Source organism: Mus caroli, chromosome 3 (assembly GCF_900094665.2).
Source record: "Mus caroli chromosome 3, CAROLI_EIJ_v1.1, whole genome shotgun sequence".
NCBI classification, from domain to species: Eukaryota; Metazoa; Chordata; class Mammalia; order Rodentia; family Muridae; genus Mus; species Mus caroli.
In genome coordinates, this window is record NC_034572.1 from 145,340,478 (window position 1) to 145,362,040 (window position 21,563).

Sequence of the window (21,563 nt, forward strand, 5' to 3'; positions counted from 1 at the left end):
CACTCACTCTGTAGACCAGGCTGGCCTCGAACTCAGAAATCCGCCTGCCTCTGCCTCCCGAGTGCTGGGATTAAAGGCGTGCGCCACCACGCCCAGCTGAAAGCCACCTTCTTATCTATCCGTTCAGATGCATGTAGAAGTCACCTGCTTTTTAAAGAAAAATCATCTGCTAAATTCTGAAATACTAGTTTCACAGTCTCAAGCCAAAGCAGGTCTAGCTCAGGAATCCATATTGTGTGAAGGCAGCAAGCAGGCTTCTTTGGTTGTGTCTTTTGACATAGTTTCCCTAGGCAGTCCAGACTGGCCTTTGGCTTTGGTCTTCCTACCCCCGCCTTGCAAATGCTGGCATCAAGCAGGGAGAGGAACCAAACTGAAGGAATGCCCTGGAGGAGAGCACCCCTCCTTCCTTCTTGACAAACGCAAAGCTACTTTCTTATCACAGGAGTAAAGAGAGGCCAACATGACTATCCTGCTGCATTGTCTTCACTAAGCAGAGAAATGGGGGAGAAAGTGTGTATGTGTGCAAGCTCGAGTGCACGGCTGTGTGTGTTCCTAAGTGTGTGTTTGCATGTGTGCATGAAAATACAGATAGAAGCTTAGATGTGGAGGCTGAAGGTTGGGTCAGGTATCTTTGGAAGTCACTCTCTATTTTTGATTATTATCCACTCCATCTGTTCTTTGACAATGTCATGCACATATCTAGTGCATCTGACTGCTTTTGTCTCCCCTCATCCCACGGGTCCCCTTCCACATGCATGCCCCACCCCCTTTTTAGTTTTATGATCCACTGATTTTAATCAGGACTGTCTGTGTGGGTTGGAAGCCTGTGAGCTCACCATTTGGCATACATTGGAACACAATAACTGTCCCTCGAGCAGAATCAATCGGTTGCCAACAGTTCAGCAGAATAAAAGAGGGTCCCTCGAGCACCTGCCACCTGTCCCCATCCAGTCTCCTACTGGCCCATTGCAAACAAGCACAGATGCTGTGAGATACTGTGACAGGTCTGTCCTGCCCTGTCAGCAGCATTTAATCTCCTCTCTCTGCTGTAGTGCTCCTTGAGCCTTACAGAAAGTCATCTGCGTATCCTGTTTAGGGCACTTTATTTTTTGAGTCAGGGTCTCTCACTGAATCTGAAATTCCAAAATTCAGCTAGGAAGGCTAACCAATGAGGTTCGGCGTCTGCTTTTCTCCACCACTCCAGAGGTGACATTACAGGCCCATGTCAACCCATCAGTGCTAGGGATCCAAACTGAAGTTTGTTTTACAAAGCACTCTCTCTGCTTGGATTTTAAGTTGCTTCTCCCTGTGAGCAGTGTAGAGTGGCTAACACTGAGAACTGAATCCTCACTAAGCAGCCAGGAAACAAGACGTAACTACAACTAACTAGTCACAGCTCGGGTTGTATTCCAGGACTTGCAAGCTCATCACTTCTATGGAGAACCTGAACTTACTTTCCTGGTCTAGACTCTGAGTCAGGGGTCCAATAGTTGCATAGGTAAGGCTAGGAGGAATTTTCTCTCTTCCGACCTCCACTCCAGGAGGAAGTTATAGGAAGCCTCACCACATTGTCCAATTAATGCAGTTTATAAAGAAAGAAGTTTAAAAACATTGATACCATTCAAGAGCCAGGAGAAATGAACCAGTTAATGTGTGAGCCACTAAATTCTTTAGAAAGAAAGAAAGAAAGAAAGAAAGAGAGGAAGAAAGAAAGGAAGGAAGAAAGAAAGGGTCAGTTTTGCTAGCATGAATATGAGAAGAAGAATATGAATATGAGAGAAGAACAAGGCAGGCAGGCTGGAATGCCCAGCAATGGGGAGAGAAATACAAGGAGAACAGGCATGTGTCCTGAGTTGGAAGTCTGTGAGCAGCTGTGTCAGGAGAAAGAATCTGAAGGAGGGAGGGAGAGAGGGAGGGAGGAGAGAAAATATGTCCAGAGTACCATATAGAGAGATTTAATATTTTAGCTAATATCTAAAAGGTGGTGGAAAAAATAGCAATACTTCCTGAGTTAGGAAATTGACAGTCTTAACAGAGAGAGAGAGAGAGAGAGAGAGATACAGAGACAGAGACAGAGACAGAGACAGAGACAGAGACAGAGAAAGAGAAAGAGAAAGAGAAAGAGAAAGAGAAAGAGAAAGAGACCCCTATATTAGGGATAGGTTTCTGTGATGTGCATATAAAATTTCATTAGGAGATACTTATCCCTCTCTCGTCCTTAACTTGTCTTCGTGTGTATCACGTTTGTCAACCTCTTCCATTTCATATGATATTTTAAATCTAAAGGAGAGGCAAAATTGTAATGATTCCTCCTTCATTGCACACAGTGTTTCAAAAGCTGGGATATTTTCCATTTCTTAAAATTACCACATTAGCAGGGAAACAGGAGGTGGGTCCTAGGCTGATTATGAGGGGAAGGTCCATCTCCACCTTAGTGTCATGCTCGGCCCAGGGAATGGCACTACTACAAGGTGTGGCCCTGTTGGAGTAGGTGTGTCAATGTGAGTGTGGGCTTTAAGATCCTCATTCTGGATGATAACGGGCTGAACCTCTGAACCTCTAAGCCAGCCCCAATTAAATGTTGTCCTTATAAGACTTGCCTTGGTCACGGTGTCAGTTCACAGCAGTAAAACCCTAACTAAGACACCTAGGTAGAGATTTAAAACGCTAACAAGACATGTGATCTATGAAGCTGTACACAGGATTACATGTAATAGACAGTGCATTTCTGAGCAAGCCCAGGCTATGCAAACAGCCTCCAGTCTCCACCACACAGCACGAAAACCCCATGCCTTTCTCCAGCGTCTGCTGCTGTCCACTCAACACCTCCCTGCTGGTGTGCTTGCACTGGGTCCTGTATTGTTTTCTAGTAATAATAACAGCATGCACTATCCATATGTCTCTGTTCCTTGTTCTGGGACACAGGACTCTGGAACCTCTCTGGGGGTTCCCACAAACCCGAGGATCAGAAAACCAATTAATAAAAAGAATAAAGTGTGAGTCCATAAAGGGCTTGCGACACAAGCATGAGAACATGAGTACCCATGTATTAAGAAAAAATGCCACATGCAGCAACATGTATGTACAACTGCAGTGCTTGAAGGGTGGAGGCGGGAGGGTGCAGCTTACTGGTCAGCCAGCCTTGCTAAGGTAATCAACTCCAGGGTCAGAGAGACCTGGCTCTATGCAGGCATGCATAAGCACCCGTATATCACCATGGTTACACACATGGTTACATCACTATGGTTACACACATGGTTACCCCACCCTCTGTATAAACACATATAGTTAACACACACAAAGAGCAAGGCAGAGACAGACTACAGAGCATTCAACATTGACCTGTGGTTTCCACATGCGCACACCCACACAAACACATATATATACATACCACATAGCCCTACCTAAAATGACCCTATTGTATAATTTTTAGAATAAACAAAAATGTTTAAATGGTTTTGTGTGTGTGTGTGTATGTATGTGTGTGTTATCAATTTAGTTACAGTCTAGAAATAAATAAATCACTGCATGGTGCTTCAAAGACCAACAAATGTTACCTTGAAGTTCAAGAAAGGCACCCAAGGTCTCCTCTGGAAAGCAATAGCTTTTTTCACTGCATGCAAAAACCACAAGAATGGAAGGTTCTGGAAGCATGTGGGAGTGTGCACAGTATCAGCCAGAGAATCAAAAAGCAAAAACTCAAACAGCGTTGATTTTAAAAATAAAATCTTAGTAATAAATAAAGTTTTCAATTATGTAGCCTGCTATTGTGGTTCATACCTTACTTCCACCACTAAGGAGACCAAAAGCAAACCAATCAGTCTGGGCAAGACTGCTCAGCTCTACCACATTACAGCAGAGATGGCAGCAGCACCGGCTGGAAAAGCAGACTCAGACCCTGGGAGCTAAGGCCGAGACAGCCTTGTGTATGGAGCAAGGTGTAGACATGACAAGAGGCCGAGGCCCCCACGTGACTGTGCAGAGGACAGGACAGGCGTGTGTGTGGTGGAAGTGAGACAGACAGAGTCTAGATGACTGGATGTCCAGGAAAGAGGAGCAGAGGCAACTGTGTTTCTGATCTCCCACGCATGTCATGGTCACAACCACAGAAAGATAACAATCTCAGCTACACCAAGAGTAATGATTTTTGTAGGTGAAAAAGCAGATTTACTGTGACTGTCTTAATAATTGATTTTAGAGTGAGTAGAAGTATCTTGTTTCTGGGGCTACAGAGACAGCAAACTGGGTAAAGTCCTTTCTGTGGAATCACGAGGACCTGAGCTTAGAGTCTCAGCATGGGTTACATAGCTGGGTAAGGAACAGCTGTAACTATGGCACCGGGCACAGAGATAGGTAAGTCCCAGGAGTGTAGCTGGCAACCAGAGAAGCCAGAAAAGTCAGCTCCACATTCAGTGACAGATCCTGTCTCCAAAAATAAGGTAGAGAGCGATACAGGCAGACAATGACATTTATCTCTTGCACCCACTAAAAGTGCACACGCATACTCGACATTCACACACGGAGGAATGTCTTCTTTCAGAAAATGCAAACATTATTATGAGAAAAATAAAATTAATTTACAGAAAAAGATGCTACTGTCCAGAAAAATATGATTGAATAATATCATTGTAAAGCAAGTCATAATCACATTACACCCATCCCCCACTGTAAAGTCATCTTAGAATAAATAGTCCTTTAAAAGAACTGGAATAGAGATACAATAATAAACAGAAACGTGAGGCAGCAGCTGCCTACTTCACCATGACACTGCAATCCCTCATGAAGCTAATGTAATCTGAATCTCACACCTGCTGAGCAGGGCACGGCAGGCTGATGGCGCTGGCTCCTGCTAGCCAAGCTGCCCTGAGCCGCAGCACCAGCCCTCCTTTCCCTTTCTGAGACCAGCGAACACAAAGATGACCAGTCTGTTCCTGAACTTACAATGGAAGCCCAGGCAGGCCTTGGCATTGTGGTCTCTTCCAGCTTTGGCCGCCCAGGCTGGCATTCCAGGCTGATTCCAGCCGTTCCAGGCTAATCCTACATCTTATAGATAAGCTAAGTTGTCTAAGGCAAGGCCTCGGAGGTAGCAGGGGGGTAGAGGCGGGATATTAGCACAGCTTGTTCTGCTCCAAAGCTTATGCTCATAACTACTAAACTACACTAGCTGTGTCCACGTACAACTATAGCCACACTCAAAAGCTTTGGCCCACTGATCATTCGGAAATACGTTTTTGCAATATTTTCTATAATAAAGTTTTAAAAACACATAACAAGGATGGAGAAATGTTTCAGCAGCTAAATGTTCTCGCTCTCATCCAGATGACCCAATCTGTTTCCCAACTCTACAGTCAAGCGGCTCACTGCCTTAACTTCAGCTCTAGACCTGATGCTGCTCCTGCCCTACAAACACACGCACCCACACACACCCACATGCACATGCACCCACATACACACATACAACTTGTACACACATATGTGTCAGTACAAATATTTTTTAAAAATATCTAACGCCTTTAACCCCAGCCCTCGGTAGGCAGAGGCAAGCAGATCTATGAGTTCAAGGCCAGTTTGGGCTACAGAGTGAGCTCTAGAACAGCCAGTGCTACACAGAAAAACCCTGTCTTGAACAAACAAACAAAACATTATAACAGCTGGCCAGACACTGTGGCACACACTTGTAATTGAAGCATTTGGAAGACTGAGTCAGCTTGAGCTAAAGAAAGTTCAAAGCCAGCACTAGATACACAGGGAGATCTAGCTCAAAAATGTCCTTTTCACAATTACAAAATCATGATTGTTACCAATCTGAAAAACAGAAAATATAAATAAGTACTGTCCCAAATATCTAGACACTAGGAAGTGGAAGAGCTTCCACAATAAGGGAAAGTTTCACTACTATTCAGTGTTTTGTGAACCCCTTTCAAGGTCTCTCTCAAATGTGCCATAAGCATGCTTCAGGTTAAGCTCAGTCCAGCCAGCAGCACAGAGCAGCACTAACGAGCCACTGCTCTCTGGACTGGGGAGGAGACGTGCTGCCCTCTAGTGACTCAACAGCACAGGCTGGGGAGGAGGCGTGCTGCCCTCTAGTGACAACAGCACAGTCAACAAGAAGCCCCTCAGAGGTAGGAAATGTCCATGCTGTTAGGAAAGAACTGACCCAAGCCTTCATCTCATTGAGGAAACATAACGTCCATCCATGAAATGTGGTTACACATCTGCTGTAACTAAGCCAAGGGTCAGATGTCGGTAGAGAAGAGTTTAGAAACACGGAGGGCTCAGCGGCTAAGAGAGCCTGCTGCTCTTCTAGAGGATCCAGGTTTGATCCCCAGCACCTGCACCACACACATATGAAGGAAGAAAATCTTCCCATTATTAAAAAAAACAGGAGGGGGGGGTGCTGGAGAGGTGGCTCAGTGGTTAAGAGCACTGACTGCTCTTCCAGAGGTCCTGAGTTCAATTCCCAGCCCACACGGTGGCTCACAACCATCTGTAATGGGATCTGATGCATTCTTCTGGTGTGTCTGAAGACAGCTACAGTGTACTCACAAGCACTAAATAAATAAATCTTTAAAAAAAATAAATTAAGAAAGAAATGAAGGAAGGAAGGAAGGAAGGAAAGAAAAAAAGAAAGAAAGAAAGAAAGAAAGAAAGAAAGAAAGAAAGAAAGAAAGAAGAAAATGGGGAGGGGTCTGGGAAGACAGCTCAGGCAGGAGTCCAGTGCTTGCTGTGCAGGCTTGGGTTTGGATCCCCAGCCCCCACATAAAAGCCAGGTGTGGTGACATATGCGTATAACCCTTGCACAAGGGGAAAGGAGACAGGTAGATCTCGAGAGCTCACTGGCTAAGCAGCATGTACAAGTCCCATTAGATCCCAGCTTTGAAAAAAACAGAAAAAACAAAACAACAAAACAATAACAAACCCAGAAAGGAAGATCCTCACAAGGAATTATCACACCCAGAATTAATTCTTATTTTTATAGTATGTGGCTTCCAGGCCTCCTTACACTGCTGCAGTGAATGATTTTCTGCAGACACACTGCCCACAAAGAGTTCATCATTAACCTTTCTATTCAAAGATAATGCTCAGTTTTAGAAGTGGTTAGGAAACACAGTGTACTGATAAGAAGATGGGCTCTTGTACTCGGGAGGTGGAGGCAGAGGCAAATGGATCTCGGGGAGTTTGAGGCTAATCTGGTCTACAGAGCAAGTTCCAGACAACCAGGGCTACACAGAAAAACCTTGTCTCAGGGGGAAAAAAAGTCCAAGACAGCCGTGGGATCCCTGTGACTGGAGTTGTCAGTTGCTCCGTGGGCACTCGAGTGAAACCTGAGTTCTCTGCAAGAGCAGCAAGACCTCTTAACCACTGAGCTCTCCAGCCCGCATCCCCTCACTTCAATCTTAAATGATTTACAGGAAGAAACAATGGTAAATCATTCCTTCCTTCCTTCCAAATCTCATTCAAGAAATCTTCTCATACCTTTAATCTCAGTGTTAGAAAGGCTGAGGAAGGCCCACCTCTGAGTTCTAGGCCATCCTGGTCTGCATAGTGAGCCCAGACTGGTTAGACCTACAGCAAATACCTTTCCCCTGGAATATTAAGACACTGAAGATAAATAAATAAATAAATAAATATGCATGTATGAAGAAAAAGAACACAGGTTTCAGAAAAACCATACAAAACGCCTACTTACCAGTATCATTGGCAATGGAATTAGGGTCAGACCCCCCAAGGGTAGCCTCAAACTCCTCTTGGAGACGATACGCTCTTTGTAGTAGAGCTTCAAGTTTATGGATGAATTCTGTACTAATAATATCCTACAAAGAAAAATAACAGTAACACATAGCAATTCTTACATCCAATCTTAACATGCTAAACACAGACACGCCGATTTCAAAAGATGATTTCAGTGTGTGGACAGGGCTGGTGCGGGGATTACAGATGGGGCAGCTGTACCTAATCCTAAGAGCTCAGCCATCCATGTTGCTTTTGTAAGAAAGGAAGAAATGGTGCCGACTGATTATTTAAGTAGACTAAAAGTTTTCAGACTTTAGCATGTGTAAGAACTGCCTAGAGGATTTTTAAATGAGATGTAGGGCTCCTTGTTCTGGCCTCTGATTCAGCAACGCTCTCAAATTTTGAAATGATTGATAAAGACTCAGTTCCACCTCTGTGTTACAAAAAACAATAGCAGTTAATGCAGCCGCTGCTTCTACACAGCCCCGGAAAGTCAGGAAACATGAAGGCTAGGATCTGGAGAGTTGGCTCCACAGTGAAGAACACTTGTTGCTTTGGCAGAAGACCTGGGTTTGGTTCCCAGCACCCGCGTGGCAACTCAAAACTGTTTGCAGCTCTAGCCCCAAAGGACCCAACACTCTCTTCCGATCTCAGCGGGCAGCCAGCACACTCATGCTACACATACATACATGCATGGAAAACACTTATCCATATAGAATAATAACTATATATGCTTAAAAGCTTGACTAGGAAATGCCCAGAAAGAGAAGTCCCTCGTGCTGGGCAGGATCCCAGCCCTGGGGAAGCAGAGGCAGACAATCTCTGAAGGTTTCAGACCAGCCTGGTCACATATGAGCCCCAAGCCAGCTGGGGCTACATAGTGACCCAAATCACTCTCACCAACTCTCTCAAATCAAAACAAAATGAAAACCAAAGCATCTCACTTAGTCCCTGTGATGCTTTGTATATTCTTGGACCAGGGAGTGGCACCATTTGGAGGTGTGGCCTTGTTGGAATAGGTGTGACCTGGTTGGAATGGGTGTATCACTGTGGGTGTGGGCATAAGATCCTCACCCTAGTTGCCTGGAAGTCAGTCTTCCACTAGCAGCCTTTGGATGAAGATGTAGAACTCTTAGCTCTGCCTGAGCCATGCCTGCCTGGATACTGCCATGCTCCCACCTTGATGATAATGGACTGAACCTCTGAACCTGAAGCCATCCCCAATTAAATGTTTTTATAAGACTTGCCTTGGTCATGATGTCTGTTTACAGCAGTAAAACCCTAAAACAGAAATTGGTACCAGCAGAGTGGGGTATTCCTGTGACAGCCTGACCATGTTTTGGGGAGGACTGGGTAAGGACTTTGGAACTTTGGGCCAGAAGATCCATTCGGTGTTAAGAGCTCTGTCAGATGTTGTGTAGGAGCTTGGAAGATAATGTTGAGAACAGTGATTAAAATGGAGGCCTGGCTTGTGAAATTTCAGAGGGAAAATTAAAGACTCTTTTCAGGGCCATTGCTATTTTGGATTGTGACGATTCTGTGGTTCTGGTTAGCTGGGGCTGCAAGATACCAGAACTACTAAAGCAAAAACTTTGCATTACTTGGACTATTGATGCTGGTTAGCTGGAGCTAAGAAATTAGTGGTGATTAAGAAGAGACCAGCATCACTGAGGTGACATCTTCTGGGAAGTGTTTTTTGAGAGCACAGAGGCTGTGTTCCAGAGATAACCAAGGTTGTACCTCATGCTACAGTGGGACTTGGTAATGTGTAAGAGTCACCTAGGTGGTTCTGGTTTTGAAGGCATGAAGGGGTCATGCAGAGCAGCTGAGGCTCGGCACTGTGAGAAGCCATGAAAGGCCATTGGTGAAGGTGCAGCCTCAGTTGCAATTGATGGCCCAGGACTGAAGGGGTCATGCAAAGGCTTAGCACCATGAAGAGAGCCTATGAGAGGCTATTGTTAAAGCCAAGTTACAGCGGAAGACAGCAGCATTTTGGAGATGCCAGTACCAGGAGATGACTACCAAGAATAGCAGCAGCAGTGGAGTACAGGCAGCTGGAGCCTAGAAGACGTGTGTGCTACAAGGGGCATGGCTGGAGAGGTGACCCAAGCCCTTGGAGGAGCCCAGAAGATCGTGAGTTGGATCCCAGACATTGGATGGTTGGAGACTGAATTTTGCTTTTGATTGTGACTGTGCCCTGATATTTTTCCCTCTTGAAGGAAGTTTTTTAGTGAAGCCCATGGTTAAGAGACTTTGAATTTTAAAGTACTTTGTATTTTAAAAGATACTGGATATTTTAAAGGGATTGAACTTTTAATATGTAAAGACTGTGGGACTTTTAAAGTTATTTAGATCTTGGGGATGAATAAGAACTAAGGGTTGAGGCTTACTAGTGAAGTGTTTGTGTGTCAAGTTGACAAGGGGTCAATTGTACTAGTTTTGTGTGAACTTGACACAGGCTGGAGTTATCACAGACAAAGGGGCTTCAGTTGGGGAAATGTCTCCATGAGATCCAGCTGTAAGGCATTTTCTCAATTAGTGATCAAGGGTGGGAGGTCCCCTTGTGGGTGGTGCCATCTTTGGGCTGGTAGTTTTGGTTCTATAAGAGAGCAGGCTGAGCAAGCCAGAGGAAGCAAGCCAGTAAAGAACATCCCTCCATGGCCTCTGCATCAGCTCCTGCTTTCTGACCTGCTTGAGTTCCAGTCCTGACTTCCTTGGTGATGAACAGCAATGTGGAAGTGTAAGCTGAATAAACCCTTTCCTCCCCAACTTGCTTCTTGGTCATGATGTTTGTGCAGGAATAGAAACCCTGACTAAGACAGTACCAAACTGGGAAAACAAGCAACTGTAGAACTGCCACAGAAAAGGAGGCTCTTCCAGGATTCTGAGGCCTACTCTTCAGCAGGCCGTCCTTACATCCACATTTTCTTCTGCAATGGCATCTCCGGCTCCCAGTTTAACAGAGCTGCAGGCTTCATCTTCAGCCTGTCTACTTCGAAAAGTCAGAGCTTGTTCCCATCGTCGTAACGCCTCTTCAAATAATTCCATACCTAAAAATGAAAAGCAGGTGACTAGAAACGAGCACAACCACATTTCCTCGACACGTAAGACAACAACACAAGCAAGAAGCAGAAGGGGAACCCACACCGGGGCTGCTGCTGCGATAAGCATGATGCCCTGCACAGGCTTGCAGGAGCAATGTGTTATAGCTACAGCTGACAGATGCCCTAGGACGCTGTAAGCAGAGCCTACTGGGCCATCCTGGAGGAAGTGTGGAAGGTCAGCATGCAGAACGAAATGGAGCCAACGGCAGCAGGCTCGGGAGATTTCAGAGGGGAGCAGGACTCTATCAGGAACTTTAAAGGGACGATGGGTCTGCATTCTGACAAGAGAATCTGGTTGCTCTCTGCAAGGTAATGAGAATTTTGTGAGGTGGAATTAAGATGTGATTAACCAGTAGGATGCAGTGGGGCATGGCTTTAATCCCAGCCCTTGGGAGGCAGAGGCAGGTGGATCTGAGTTCAAGGCCAGTTTTCTCTTAAGAGTGAGTTCCAGGGCAGCCAGAGCTACACAGTGAAACAAGAACAAAAAGATGTGATGAAGCAGGGGTTAGACTGGCGGCTCCGTGCCCTGGGTTCAGTTCTGCTTCCCAGAAGTCACTGTGACGATAACAGGAGATTATGTAGTCTATGTGTTCCCAAGAGCCGGAAAATACTCAGGAGCCAACAGCTTTCTGCTGTTCCTTTCTCTGTTTGCTGTCCAGGCCACGTCTGGATTTTTGGGTGCATTTCAATCAACTATGATCGTCTGCTGAAGGGAATGTAGCTTAACATGAGGAGAGAAGCATGCTGAAGGACAAGATTCACATCAGGTGCAGCCCCCAAGTCATCCATGCTCAGGAAGCCAAGAATAATACTCAGGTATGAAACATAGACTTTCTTCCATTTAATGACTTTATGGATACAGAACACAAATGATATCTAGGCAAAAGGGACCAAGTTAATCAGATTCTGATAACTTAACCAGCCAAGAATCAACAGCTTAGTGCTGGTTCGCATACTGGGCTGTAACCTCAGGTCTCAGTGTCTGGAACCTGATTCCTTCATAAGGAAAAGGGGTCTCTGAAGAAGAGACTAAGATCAGGATGCTCTCAGAAGCCATTGTGCAATTACAATGGAGGGGTGTGGGCAGACGGGACATACAGAAGAGCATGTGAGAAAGGGAGGGGTCAGAGTGACAAGGCCACAAGCCCAGGGGATGCTGGGAAGAGGAAAGTCACACCTTGATTTCAGCGCAAGAATGATTTTGGACTTCGGGCTCCAGTGCTCTGAGTGAACAGACTGCTTTTTCCTTAAGCCTCTGTCTATGCTAACACCTCATACTATTTTCAAGAAACTGTTACAGCTCGTGATGTTATACAGGACAGACAGATGGACACAGGCCAACTTAAAACTACAGTTGACTCTCTGGACGAAATCAGTGGTTTTGTTCTGTTTTTTATCCTCCACAGGCTGGGGCTAAAACCCAGGGCACTACGCATGCCAGGCAAGTTCTTTGTGCTAAGCACCCCGCATTCCAACTCACTCCCCTTCCCTTCACAGGAAACCCGAGACCACGCCTACCCATCAGGTACAAGTTCTCAGGTGTGGTCACAGGAATGTTAACAAGTCTGATGTCATCATCATCTGCTTTGTCCCAGGAATTAGAATTCCCACAAGCACAACTATGGCAGGAGTTAACACTCTGGACCTGAAATGAAGGCCAATGGAGAGCAGTTCAAAATCTCTTAGACAGATAGGAAGACACACAGATATGTACAGACAGACAGACATACACACACACACACACACACACACACACACACACACACAGTCTCCTAAATAGCCAAGGATAAATTTGAATTTCTCATCGTTTTTCTGCCTCTGTCCCAAGGATTGGGATTACAGGTATGTACCACCACACCTGGTTTTTATTCAGTGCTACAGATGGAACCCAGAGCTTCAGGCATGCTAGGTAAGCACTCTCCTGAAGTCCATGCCAAATCTGCTATTGTACTGTATATTTACCAATTATTTATATATGGCCTATAATTACAGTCCCAGTAAATGCTACCTGAAGAAATAATTCTGATTATATTCAAATTTAGTACTCATGTGATTTTTAACTGTTCTGGTCCTATTGTTTAGAAATATACAAGTAGCACAATATTTTGAATTCATATAAATTAATATTTTCACAAAAAGTAAGATGGGTATTTTATAAATCTTTCCAGTGTTAGCACTTAGAAATTCTCTCTCTACCAACTGTAAGATACTTAGACGCTCTGCATTTTGGGATTCTGGGCATTGTTAGATGATACGCAGATCTGCATCACTGCTGTTCATGTCTCCTGTCTAATAATGCTGACCACACCAGCCATGCCAGCCACTAGCACCTGACCCTAACTCCAGCTCTGCTCTCTGGAGAGACCCGAGCTCTAATCTTTGTGTGCCTGTGGTGACTCCGCTCACTTTCTGCTGGCATCATAGACTGAGTGTGTCCTGAGTTCAGCACTGTTCTCATCAATACTTCTGAAATTTCTCAAATTAAAAGAAGTCATTTTAAAACATTTCTTGCCATATCTCTAGATTTCATTTTTTGAAGTTTATTTTTATCCTTATTTATGTGTATGCATGTGTGTCTGTCCGGCTGTTTGCACTAAGTACGGCTTTGCATGGAGGCCTGGATGTGTTGGATCGTCCAGAGCTGGAGGTGCAGGTGGTCAGGAGTTACTGCACACGGGCACTGAGCTTCAAACTCAGGCTTCTGCAAGAGCAGTGCTTGCTCTTCAGCACTGAGCCATCAGCTCTCTTGACCCCATTTATCAAGTTTTGTGGCTCTAGACCCTCACTGTCTTCTGTGTCATGATCCTCAGTTAAGTATTCATTGCCTGCCTCACAGCCGTAGTGGAGGAGTGGCAAGGCTGGCTGAGCAAGAGCAAAGGCGTGACTGCTCCCCTACAGCTGCCTCTGCTAAGAAAAGCAGCTTTAACGCTCACTGGGGAAAATGTGCCTGAAGCTGAGGGTGTCGGGGTTACAGAAGGTGAGGTCTTTGGTCCTGTTCTGCTTCACAGAACTGCAGGTCTGCAAGCCTCCAGTCTAGGTGCTCCTACTCTGCCAGGATCTTGTCACTGGGCATAGTGATGCTCCATGACTCAGCCGTCCTAGCTACTCAGGAGGCTGAAGCAGCAGAGTGACTGGAGCCCAAAGAGTACAGGGCAAGCCTGAGAACATAAGGAGACTCGTTTTCCCAACTGTTGGAATCCCAGGCATCAGCTATCATATCCAGCCCAGGAAAACATATGCCTGCACCTACCTCTGAATCAACAGAGTCACATCAAGGCTGTCCTCACAGGACCAAATGGACCACAGCACCTAACACAACTGGAACCGGCAGTGGAAGGAAACAGACTTACCCAGACTGTCTCCTAAGCTTCTCCCATAAGGAAAAGCAGCACGTATGTGATACTTAAGCTAGTAAGAGATACGCAAGCAAACACAACAACAACAACAACAACAACAACAACATATGGTCTTCTTACGGAGCCCAGGCTCTGGGCAGAGCCCGAGTATCTGCTGAGAAGCCCTCCATTCGGGTAGTTGCAACACTGAGATCCTTTCTCCTTGGTGGAGCTTAATGACAAGGTCAGATTCTGCCTACTGCTGGAGCAACTCGAACCTGGGAAGCAAACACACAGACATCCAAAGCATCAGCAACCCCCAAAACAGCTTTCTGGCAAAATTTCAAGTTATCCATCTCTAATGTTTGTAGTTCAGCTGTCTAATCGAGACAGTTTGGAACGGCTTGCTGTAATGAGTGCAAGAGCATTAGCAACTACCTCACAAACCGTCAGTTTCAAACACAAGCACATCTTTCCCTGAATCACAACTCCACCTTCCCCACCTTAAATGGCTTGGTTCAGCTCATGCACTGCGCGGGAGAGCAGAGGTCAGGTCTAGTTCCTCTCAGTGTGACACTGCAGACCCTTCTGGTTTCAAATCCCAGTACACTTAAGATACATGGCCTTGATAATTTCTTCATACCATGACATTGGGTAATTAATCATGCTACTATTTTAACACATAAATGAAAAGAATATAGAACTGTAGTTGTCAATCATACAACAGATGTAAAAATTAAATAAAATGCTACAAATAAGTGCTCATCTGAGACCTAACAAAATCTCAGTAAATAACATATAGTGAGTGACTCACTATGTATGTGGGATGACTAAGTCACAAAACCATGAAATACAAAAAGAGTAAAATACTCAGAAATGGAGCTTGGTCAAGGAAGTGTTGTTATGAGTACTTTTCATTACTTTGTATGGGTTTGGCCCGTGTACTAGAGGGAGCCTGTGGAGGTCAGAGGACACTTGTGAGAGTCCTTCTCTTCCCACCACAGGCTGCCAGGCTGATGGCGGCACTTTACCCGCTGAGCCATCTCATCTGCCCCAGGGAATTATTTTTATCACTACAGTTCAGCATATCTCTTGTAAAGAACACAGATCACAAACACCATAAAGTAACAGAGAGAGAACTCAATTAACTTCAGTATATTTGTACGAATTTAATAATCACTATGTTTCACAAATGACTTAGAATGGTATTGTCATCCATTATCTAATACTTAGAAAGTACGTTGTGAATGTATTACCACAGTTTTGTGGTTTTTTAAAAAAGATTTTTTTTTTTTTTTTTTTTTTTTTGGTTTTTTCGAGACAGGGTTTCTCTGTATGGCCCTGGCTGTCCTGGAACTCACTTTGTAGACGAGGCTGGCCTCGAACTCAGAAATCCGCCTACCTCTGCCTCCCGAGTGCTGGGATTAAAGGCGTGCGCCACCACGCCCGGCTTTTTAAAAAAGATTTTATATCATTTTTTTTTTTAAATTTTATTTATTTATTTTATGTATGTGAGTACACAGTAGCTGTCTTTAGATACACCAGAAGAGGGCATCAGATCTCTTTACAGATGGTTGTGAGCCACCATGTGGTTGCTGGGAATTGAACTCAGAACCTCTGGAAGAGCAGTCAGTGCTCTTAACTGCTGAGCCATCCCTCCAGCCCTTTATATCATTTTTAAATCATGTGTATCTGTGTGTGGGTATGCGCCTGTGAGTGAGATGCTGAGGCCAGGTCCGATCCCGACACTGCCACATAGGATGCTGACACTGGAACTCAGTTACTCTGCAAGAACAGGTCCCAATAGCACCTGGGCCATCTTTCCAGCCTCCACAATTTTATTTTCCTATGTAGTTTATTGACACATATCAATTTTTAATCGATATACTTAAATGTACATGGACTTGCCCCAGGACTCTGCGTGGCTTTCCTGTGTTGGTCTCGTCTACTCTCTACTTTCTGACCTTGCAGACCGTTGCCCCAGCTACGACACGTGGTGTCTTGCTTGCTGGCACGCGGCAGGTCTAACCTGGAGATGCTTGCAGGAGGTCTAACCTGGAGATCCTCCCGCACGCACGCGTACCTTTTTCTGACGCAGCTCTCCTAGTGTGCTCGAGGAGGAGGTGCTCGGGTTCCCAGGGCAGCACTTTGCCCTTCTGTTTTCCCCGTCTTCTTTTAAAGTGATGGGCCAGAAAAATCACAGACACAGCACTCACTGCAGTTACCATGAACAGCTTCTTAGCTACTGGTGAAAATTTGATCTGGAAAAAATAGTTAAAAAAGCAAAACGAAACAACCCTCCATGTAAGTGAGTCTGTTTAACTACAGAAATAGTTAAGTCAGGTTTTATTTATTTATTTATTTATTTTGGTTTTTCAAGACAGGGTTTCTCTGTATAGCCCTGACTGTCCTGGAACTCACTTTGTAGACCAGGCTGGCCTCGAACTCAGAAATCCACCTGCCTCTGCCTCCCAAGTGCTGGGACTAAAGGCGTGCGCCACCACGCCCGGCTAAATCAGATTTTAAAGCTGGGCTCATTTTTAAGATACATGTTTGGAATTTTAATCAAATATAGGTTAATTTATTTCTAAATAGTACAGGCATAGTTATTTTATTCATCAAGTAATCAAAAACTGTTTTTAGAACCCTGCTATCTGGACAATTAGAGAAGCTGGGTGGGGCCAATGCCCTCTTCTGGTCTCCACAGACCAAGGCATGCACATGGTGCCTAGATAATATGCACAGGCAAAATAAAAATACTAACAACAGAGTAGCAACCCATGGAACGAGAGGAAAGGTCAGGAGAGCATATACTTGCAGGGGAGCCCCCACAGTGTAACTGCCAAGTGTAACTTGGCACTGCCAAGGCCATAGCATGTATCAGAGCACCGACTGTGGAAAACACCACAGCAGCTCTGAAAACACGAAAGGAACGTGATTCAAAAACTCTGCTTCTGAAAAATCATTCTAGAGAGACCTGAAAGCAGGGCATTCCCTCTTCTCTGTGTTTTTGGTCTCTGTGTGTGCACTTGGGGACAGAGGAAAACATCAGCTGTCGCCCCCCACCCTCCAATGTCCACCTCTGAACCTGGAGCTCACTAACCTGGCCAGACGAGCCAGTCACAAGCCAGGCTCACGAGCACCCCCCTAAGGCTCTTCTTATCTTTGCCTCCCAACTGCTCCCCATTGTGCCTGGCTTTCTTCATTTTTGTTTTTTGTTTTAAGATGTGGATTCTGGAGGTCAAATCTGGGTCTAGTATGAACTAGATCATATCCTCAGCCCCTTCCCCCACCCCACCCCCAGCCTCTGCCCCTGGAGTGCTGTGATTACCCGGATGTCCAAAAGCACAAACATCCAAGCATTATTTAGTCCTCCGTGCTTAGAGAAGCATCACTCAAGACGGCTAAAACACGGAAACAGCACAAGCAGCTCCCAGGTGGATGGAAATACATATCCACACAGTGGAATATTACTTCCATTTAGAAAGGCGCATTCCAATGTGTGCTACAATGCTACACTGTGCCTTGAAATTCTTATGCACAGGAAAGTACACCAGATATAAAAATGCCAGGAACAGGATTAAAGGTGTATGTCTACAGGACCGTGAATGGCAGCCTGGTTCCTGGACGAGCTCAGGCTGGAAACCCGGGTGAACCTGAGGGATGCAGGTGTTTTGCCATGTTCCTGGACACCAGACTCCTGACCCAAGGATGCAGCTCTCCATAATTCTGTGGCCATCAGTCACGTAAGGGCACCGCCCCAAGCCCCTCCACGGGCAGAGGACCTGACCATAGATGGAGTAGCCTCAAGACAGATCTCCATTTTAATGAGGCACCTAAAGGCCTGAAGGGCTTAGCCAATTAAGCTCTCCTTCCCAGACACTCCTCCCTGCAGAAGGTGTTTAACCTCAGGCCCGCCCTGAGAAACTGGGGTTCGGTTTTACTCATTGCCACTCTCCTCCATGACAATAAATGCCTTAAAACCATGGACTGTCTCTTCTCATTGGGATCCACTGTGGAGAACAATGGAACTGAGCAATGGCTCTTTCTCTAAAGAGCGTCTAATCCCTCGCAGAAGGGCTCTCAGCACTCCCAGACACGGCCTCCACCAAGCCGAGCCAAATGCTGCCGAACAAGCCAAGGACTCTATCCCTGCAGGACCCAGCCAGAGCTCTCCTCTCTTTTCTCCTTTGGCTCCAGGGCTAGATCCAGCCCACAGGCCCCCACTCTATTCTTAGCTCCTCCGTGGCCTCCAGCCTCCATGCAGGCCAGGGGACCCCCAAGCCAGTCCCGGCAGTTCCCGGGACCTCAGACTGTGCTCCCCCACCCCCGGAGTGGGGTTCAGAGGCTTCACATAGCCTGACACCCGACCGACCAGCAGGGGCCCCATGCTGGCGGTGCCGGAATGGGATAAGCACAGTCCCCTGAACCCCAAGCAGACACAGGGCACCCAATAACCCAACATATGTCACCATACCTGCGTCCCCTGTGCTGTGTGAAAACCTCAGGGGCTGGGAATGTAGCTAAGTAGCAGTAATCCTGCTTAGCAAACATGGGGTTAAATCCCTAGCACCACAAAACAGAGCAGCCTCAAGTGAACAAGCATTACTGAACAACATAAAGGTACTGTTCAAAGTCAGCTCGCTCTGATGTTTACCTGGGAGAGAGAGTAATACCAAGACAAAGGGAGAGCAAACACTCTAACTGCGTACGTCTTCAAGGAGAACTGTGATCTGCTGACTGTCTCTTCTGACATGTCGCCTCTGTCCAATCTTAAGTCAATGACACAGGAATTAGTCAGCCACAGGGATTTCTGGTTGCTTTATCCATGAAAGATGCAAAGTTGAACTCTTGCTGAGTATGGTGCTGTATGCCTTTGCTTCCAGTTTTTGGGAGGCAGATCTCCGTGAGTTTGAGGTCAGTGTGGTCTACATGGGGAGTTCCAGGCCAGACAGAGGTGCATACTGAGACCCTGTCTGGAAAGAAAGAAAAAAAAAAAAAGTAAAATGACAGAACTGATTCCTCGGGTGCCCACAAGAGCAGCCGATACATAACTATAATAAAAGATGTTTAAATGAAACTAAATATTTAAACTAAAAATAAAACATTTGCGGTTAATTATGCAGGCAGGATACCGTAATGGAGCTGGAGCTGTGATTATGCCTACCGAGACAGCAAAGGAGAACTTGAGGTGTGCTTATACTCAGTCTTGACCAAAACTAGCCAGCTAACTGACGAAAGGAGGGTAGAGTTAACCTTCAGACTCAGTCATACATTTTCCTGAGAAAACTATAGGTTCTGCCAGCAAGCAGAATGAATGAGAACACCCTATAAGTACACATGTCTATGAGGAGACCATTACTTTGTGAACTTAAAAAGAATTAAAGGGGGGAGGGAGACATGAGGAGAACCAACTGTCCTAAAGCAATGGTTCTCGACCTTTCTGATGCCGCGACCCTTCAATACAGTCCCTCATATTTGGTTGTGGTGACCCCAACCAAAGTTATTTATTTTCTTTGCTACTTCATAACTGTAATTCTGTCACTGCTAGGAATCATCATGTAAGTATCTGTGTGTTCGGATGGTCTTAGGCGACCCCTGTGACCTACCAGGGGGTCACCAGCCACGGGCATGGAACCACGGGTTTAGAGTCTGGGTATCTACAGAATTACGAGTTCTCTGTTGTTAGTGCACCCAGCTGCTCACACAAGATGCATTTATAAAGTACAAATCCACTCACAATTGTATGCATTCATAACTGAGAAATACTCTAGGGTAGAGAGAAGGGTCGGCAGTGCAGAGCACCGGCTGATTCTCAGCACCAGCATGGTGGCTCACAGCCATTTATAACTCCAGTTCCAAGGAATTCCACACCCTCCTCTGGACTCCATGGACTGTCGTACCTGCTGCATGGACATGCAGGCAAAACACTCATATATTTAAGGGAATAAAATAAAAAATACCAGTGACAAAGTGCTTATTTGAGCTTGGCACAGCACTTTGCTCAAAGAATCCGGACAAACCTTTACTTCTGAATTCTAGATATCTCGTTTTGTCTTGCTGAAAATCACCAAGGAAACTGAATCTAAACATGATCGTCACTAGCTGACAAACTTCCACAGTAGGCATTCCAGTTTCTTACCGAAGTATAATGAAAATAAACATGGAAGCAGTTTTATGACTATTCAAATTTGTAAAAGAAACCATAAAACATCACTGCAAATGACTTCACTCTTTGCATGCCAAGCACTGGTCTGTTAAGTGTCATCACCGGAGTTTTCATTTTTAACATCCTGAAATTCTATTCTACAACTCTGACTCTAAGAGAAAGAAGTGAGCTGCTACTGACCCTATATGACACGAAGTGCGAATATACACAACTTAAAACTCTGAGGACGTAGACACACACACACATACACTCGAGGGGTTCCATGCTGGCCAGGCAGGCCTGGAATCACTAGGTAACGGAGAACGGTCCTGAATCTCTGATCCTCCTGCCTCCACCTGCCCCGTGCTAAGACCACGCATGCAACAACATCTCTTGTTATCTGAGGAGATATTTCAATGGAATACTGACAATTCGTTACTGACAATAACCGGGTAACAATAATCGCCTGTGAGCTCTGTGTAAAACCAAGATGGCTAGTGGTCACGCCTATAATCCCATCACCAGGGAGGCTGAGACAGGAGGATTACCACCAGCGGGAGCCCCCGCGTGGTCTCAGACCCAATTCTGTTGGGTTACAGGGTGAGACGCTGACCGAATAAAAACAATCATTCTAAAAACAAGATGTCTGGGCGGCTCCCAATAGAGCAGGTGCTCAAGAAATCTGGTGAGCGGGCCACGGCTTCTCCGCAGACGCCCCGTGACGGGCGTCATCAGCACCCAGGCAGCTGCTAAGGTCCCCGCCGCCCGCGCTGTCCCCGTCCCCGCTCACCCCCGTTCTCTCCGCGCTGCGGGCCCCGCGCTCCGAGCGGTGTGGTCCCCGGCCAGCCCCGTCCCGCACGCCCCGCCCGCACCGGCGCCTCCGCCGCCGCCCCGGCCCGTCGCCCGCTCTGCCCCGCGCCCGCCAGCACCTGAGCTTCCTCCGCCTCCCAGCCGCAGCCCGCACCTAGCAGCCTCTGGCTGCGGGAGGCGGAGTTCTTCCGGGGTCATGACGCAAAGGTAGGGAGAGTGGAGGGGCCGCGGGCGGACTGCGTGAGGGGCTACGTGCGAGGCCGCTCCCGCCATATTTGTTCAGGGCAGTGGGCTCTGGCTTAGCCTGCTGCTCAGTCTAGAATTGGCAGCCCTTTTTATAAACCTTGTCAGAGGAGTTGGTAACTTCTTAGGACTATACGACCATTCAGAGAATCTGACTAAAACGATGAAGTTTTTTTTTTTTTTTTTTTT

The 21,563-nt window shown here is 46.0% G+C and overlaps 1 protein-coding gene across 3 annotated transcripts in view; it reads right to left on the bottom strand.

The window, feature by feature from the left end:
• Positions 1–21,321, bottom strand: part of Miga1 (mitoguardin 1) — a 56,034-nt gene extending 34,713 nt beyond the window's left edge. For 2 of the 3 annotated variants that reach the window (XM_021157265.2, XM_029475130.1), the window contains exons 1-7: positions 21,251–21,321; positions 18,831–19,149; positions 16,257–16,434; positions 14,315–14,451; positions 12,357–12,483; positions 10,651–10,784; positions 7,691–7,814 (exon numbers count right to left, since the gene is read on the bottom strand). In XM_021157265.2, the coding sequence (XP_021012924.1) occupies positions 7,691–7,814; positions 10,651–10,784; positions 12,357–12,483; positions 14,315–14,451; positions 16,257–16,434; positions 18,831–18,929 (799 nt within the window). In that variant the 5' untranslated portion in view covers positions 18,930–19,149; positions 21,251–21,321. The remainder of the gene's footprint in view (positions 1–7,690; positions 7,815–10,650; positions 10,785–12,356; positions 12,484–14,314; positions 14,452–16,256; positions 16,435–18,830; positions 19,150–21,250) is intronic. The other variant, XM_029475131.1, reaches the window with a different exon arrangement.
• Between the last annotated feature and the right edge of the window lie 242 nt (positions 21,322–21,563).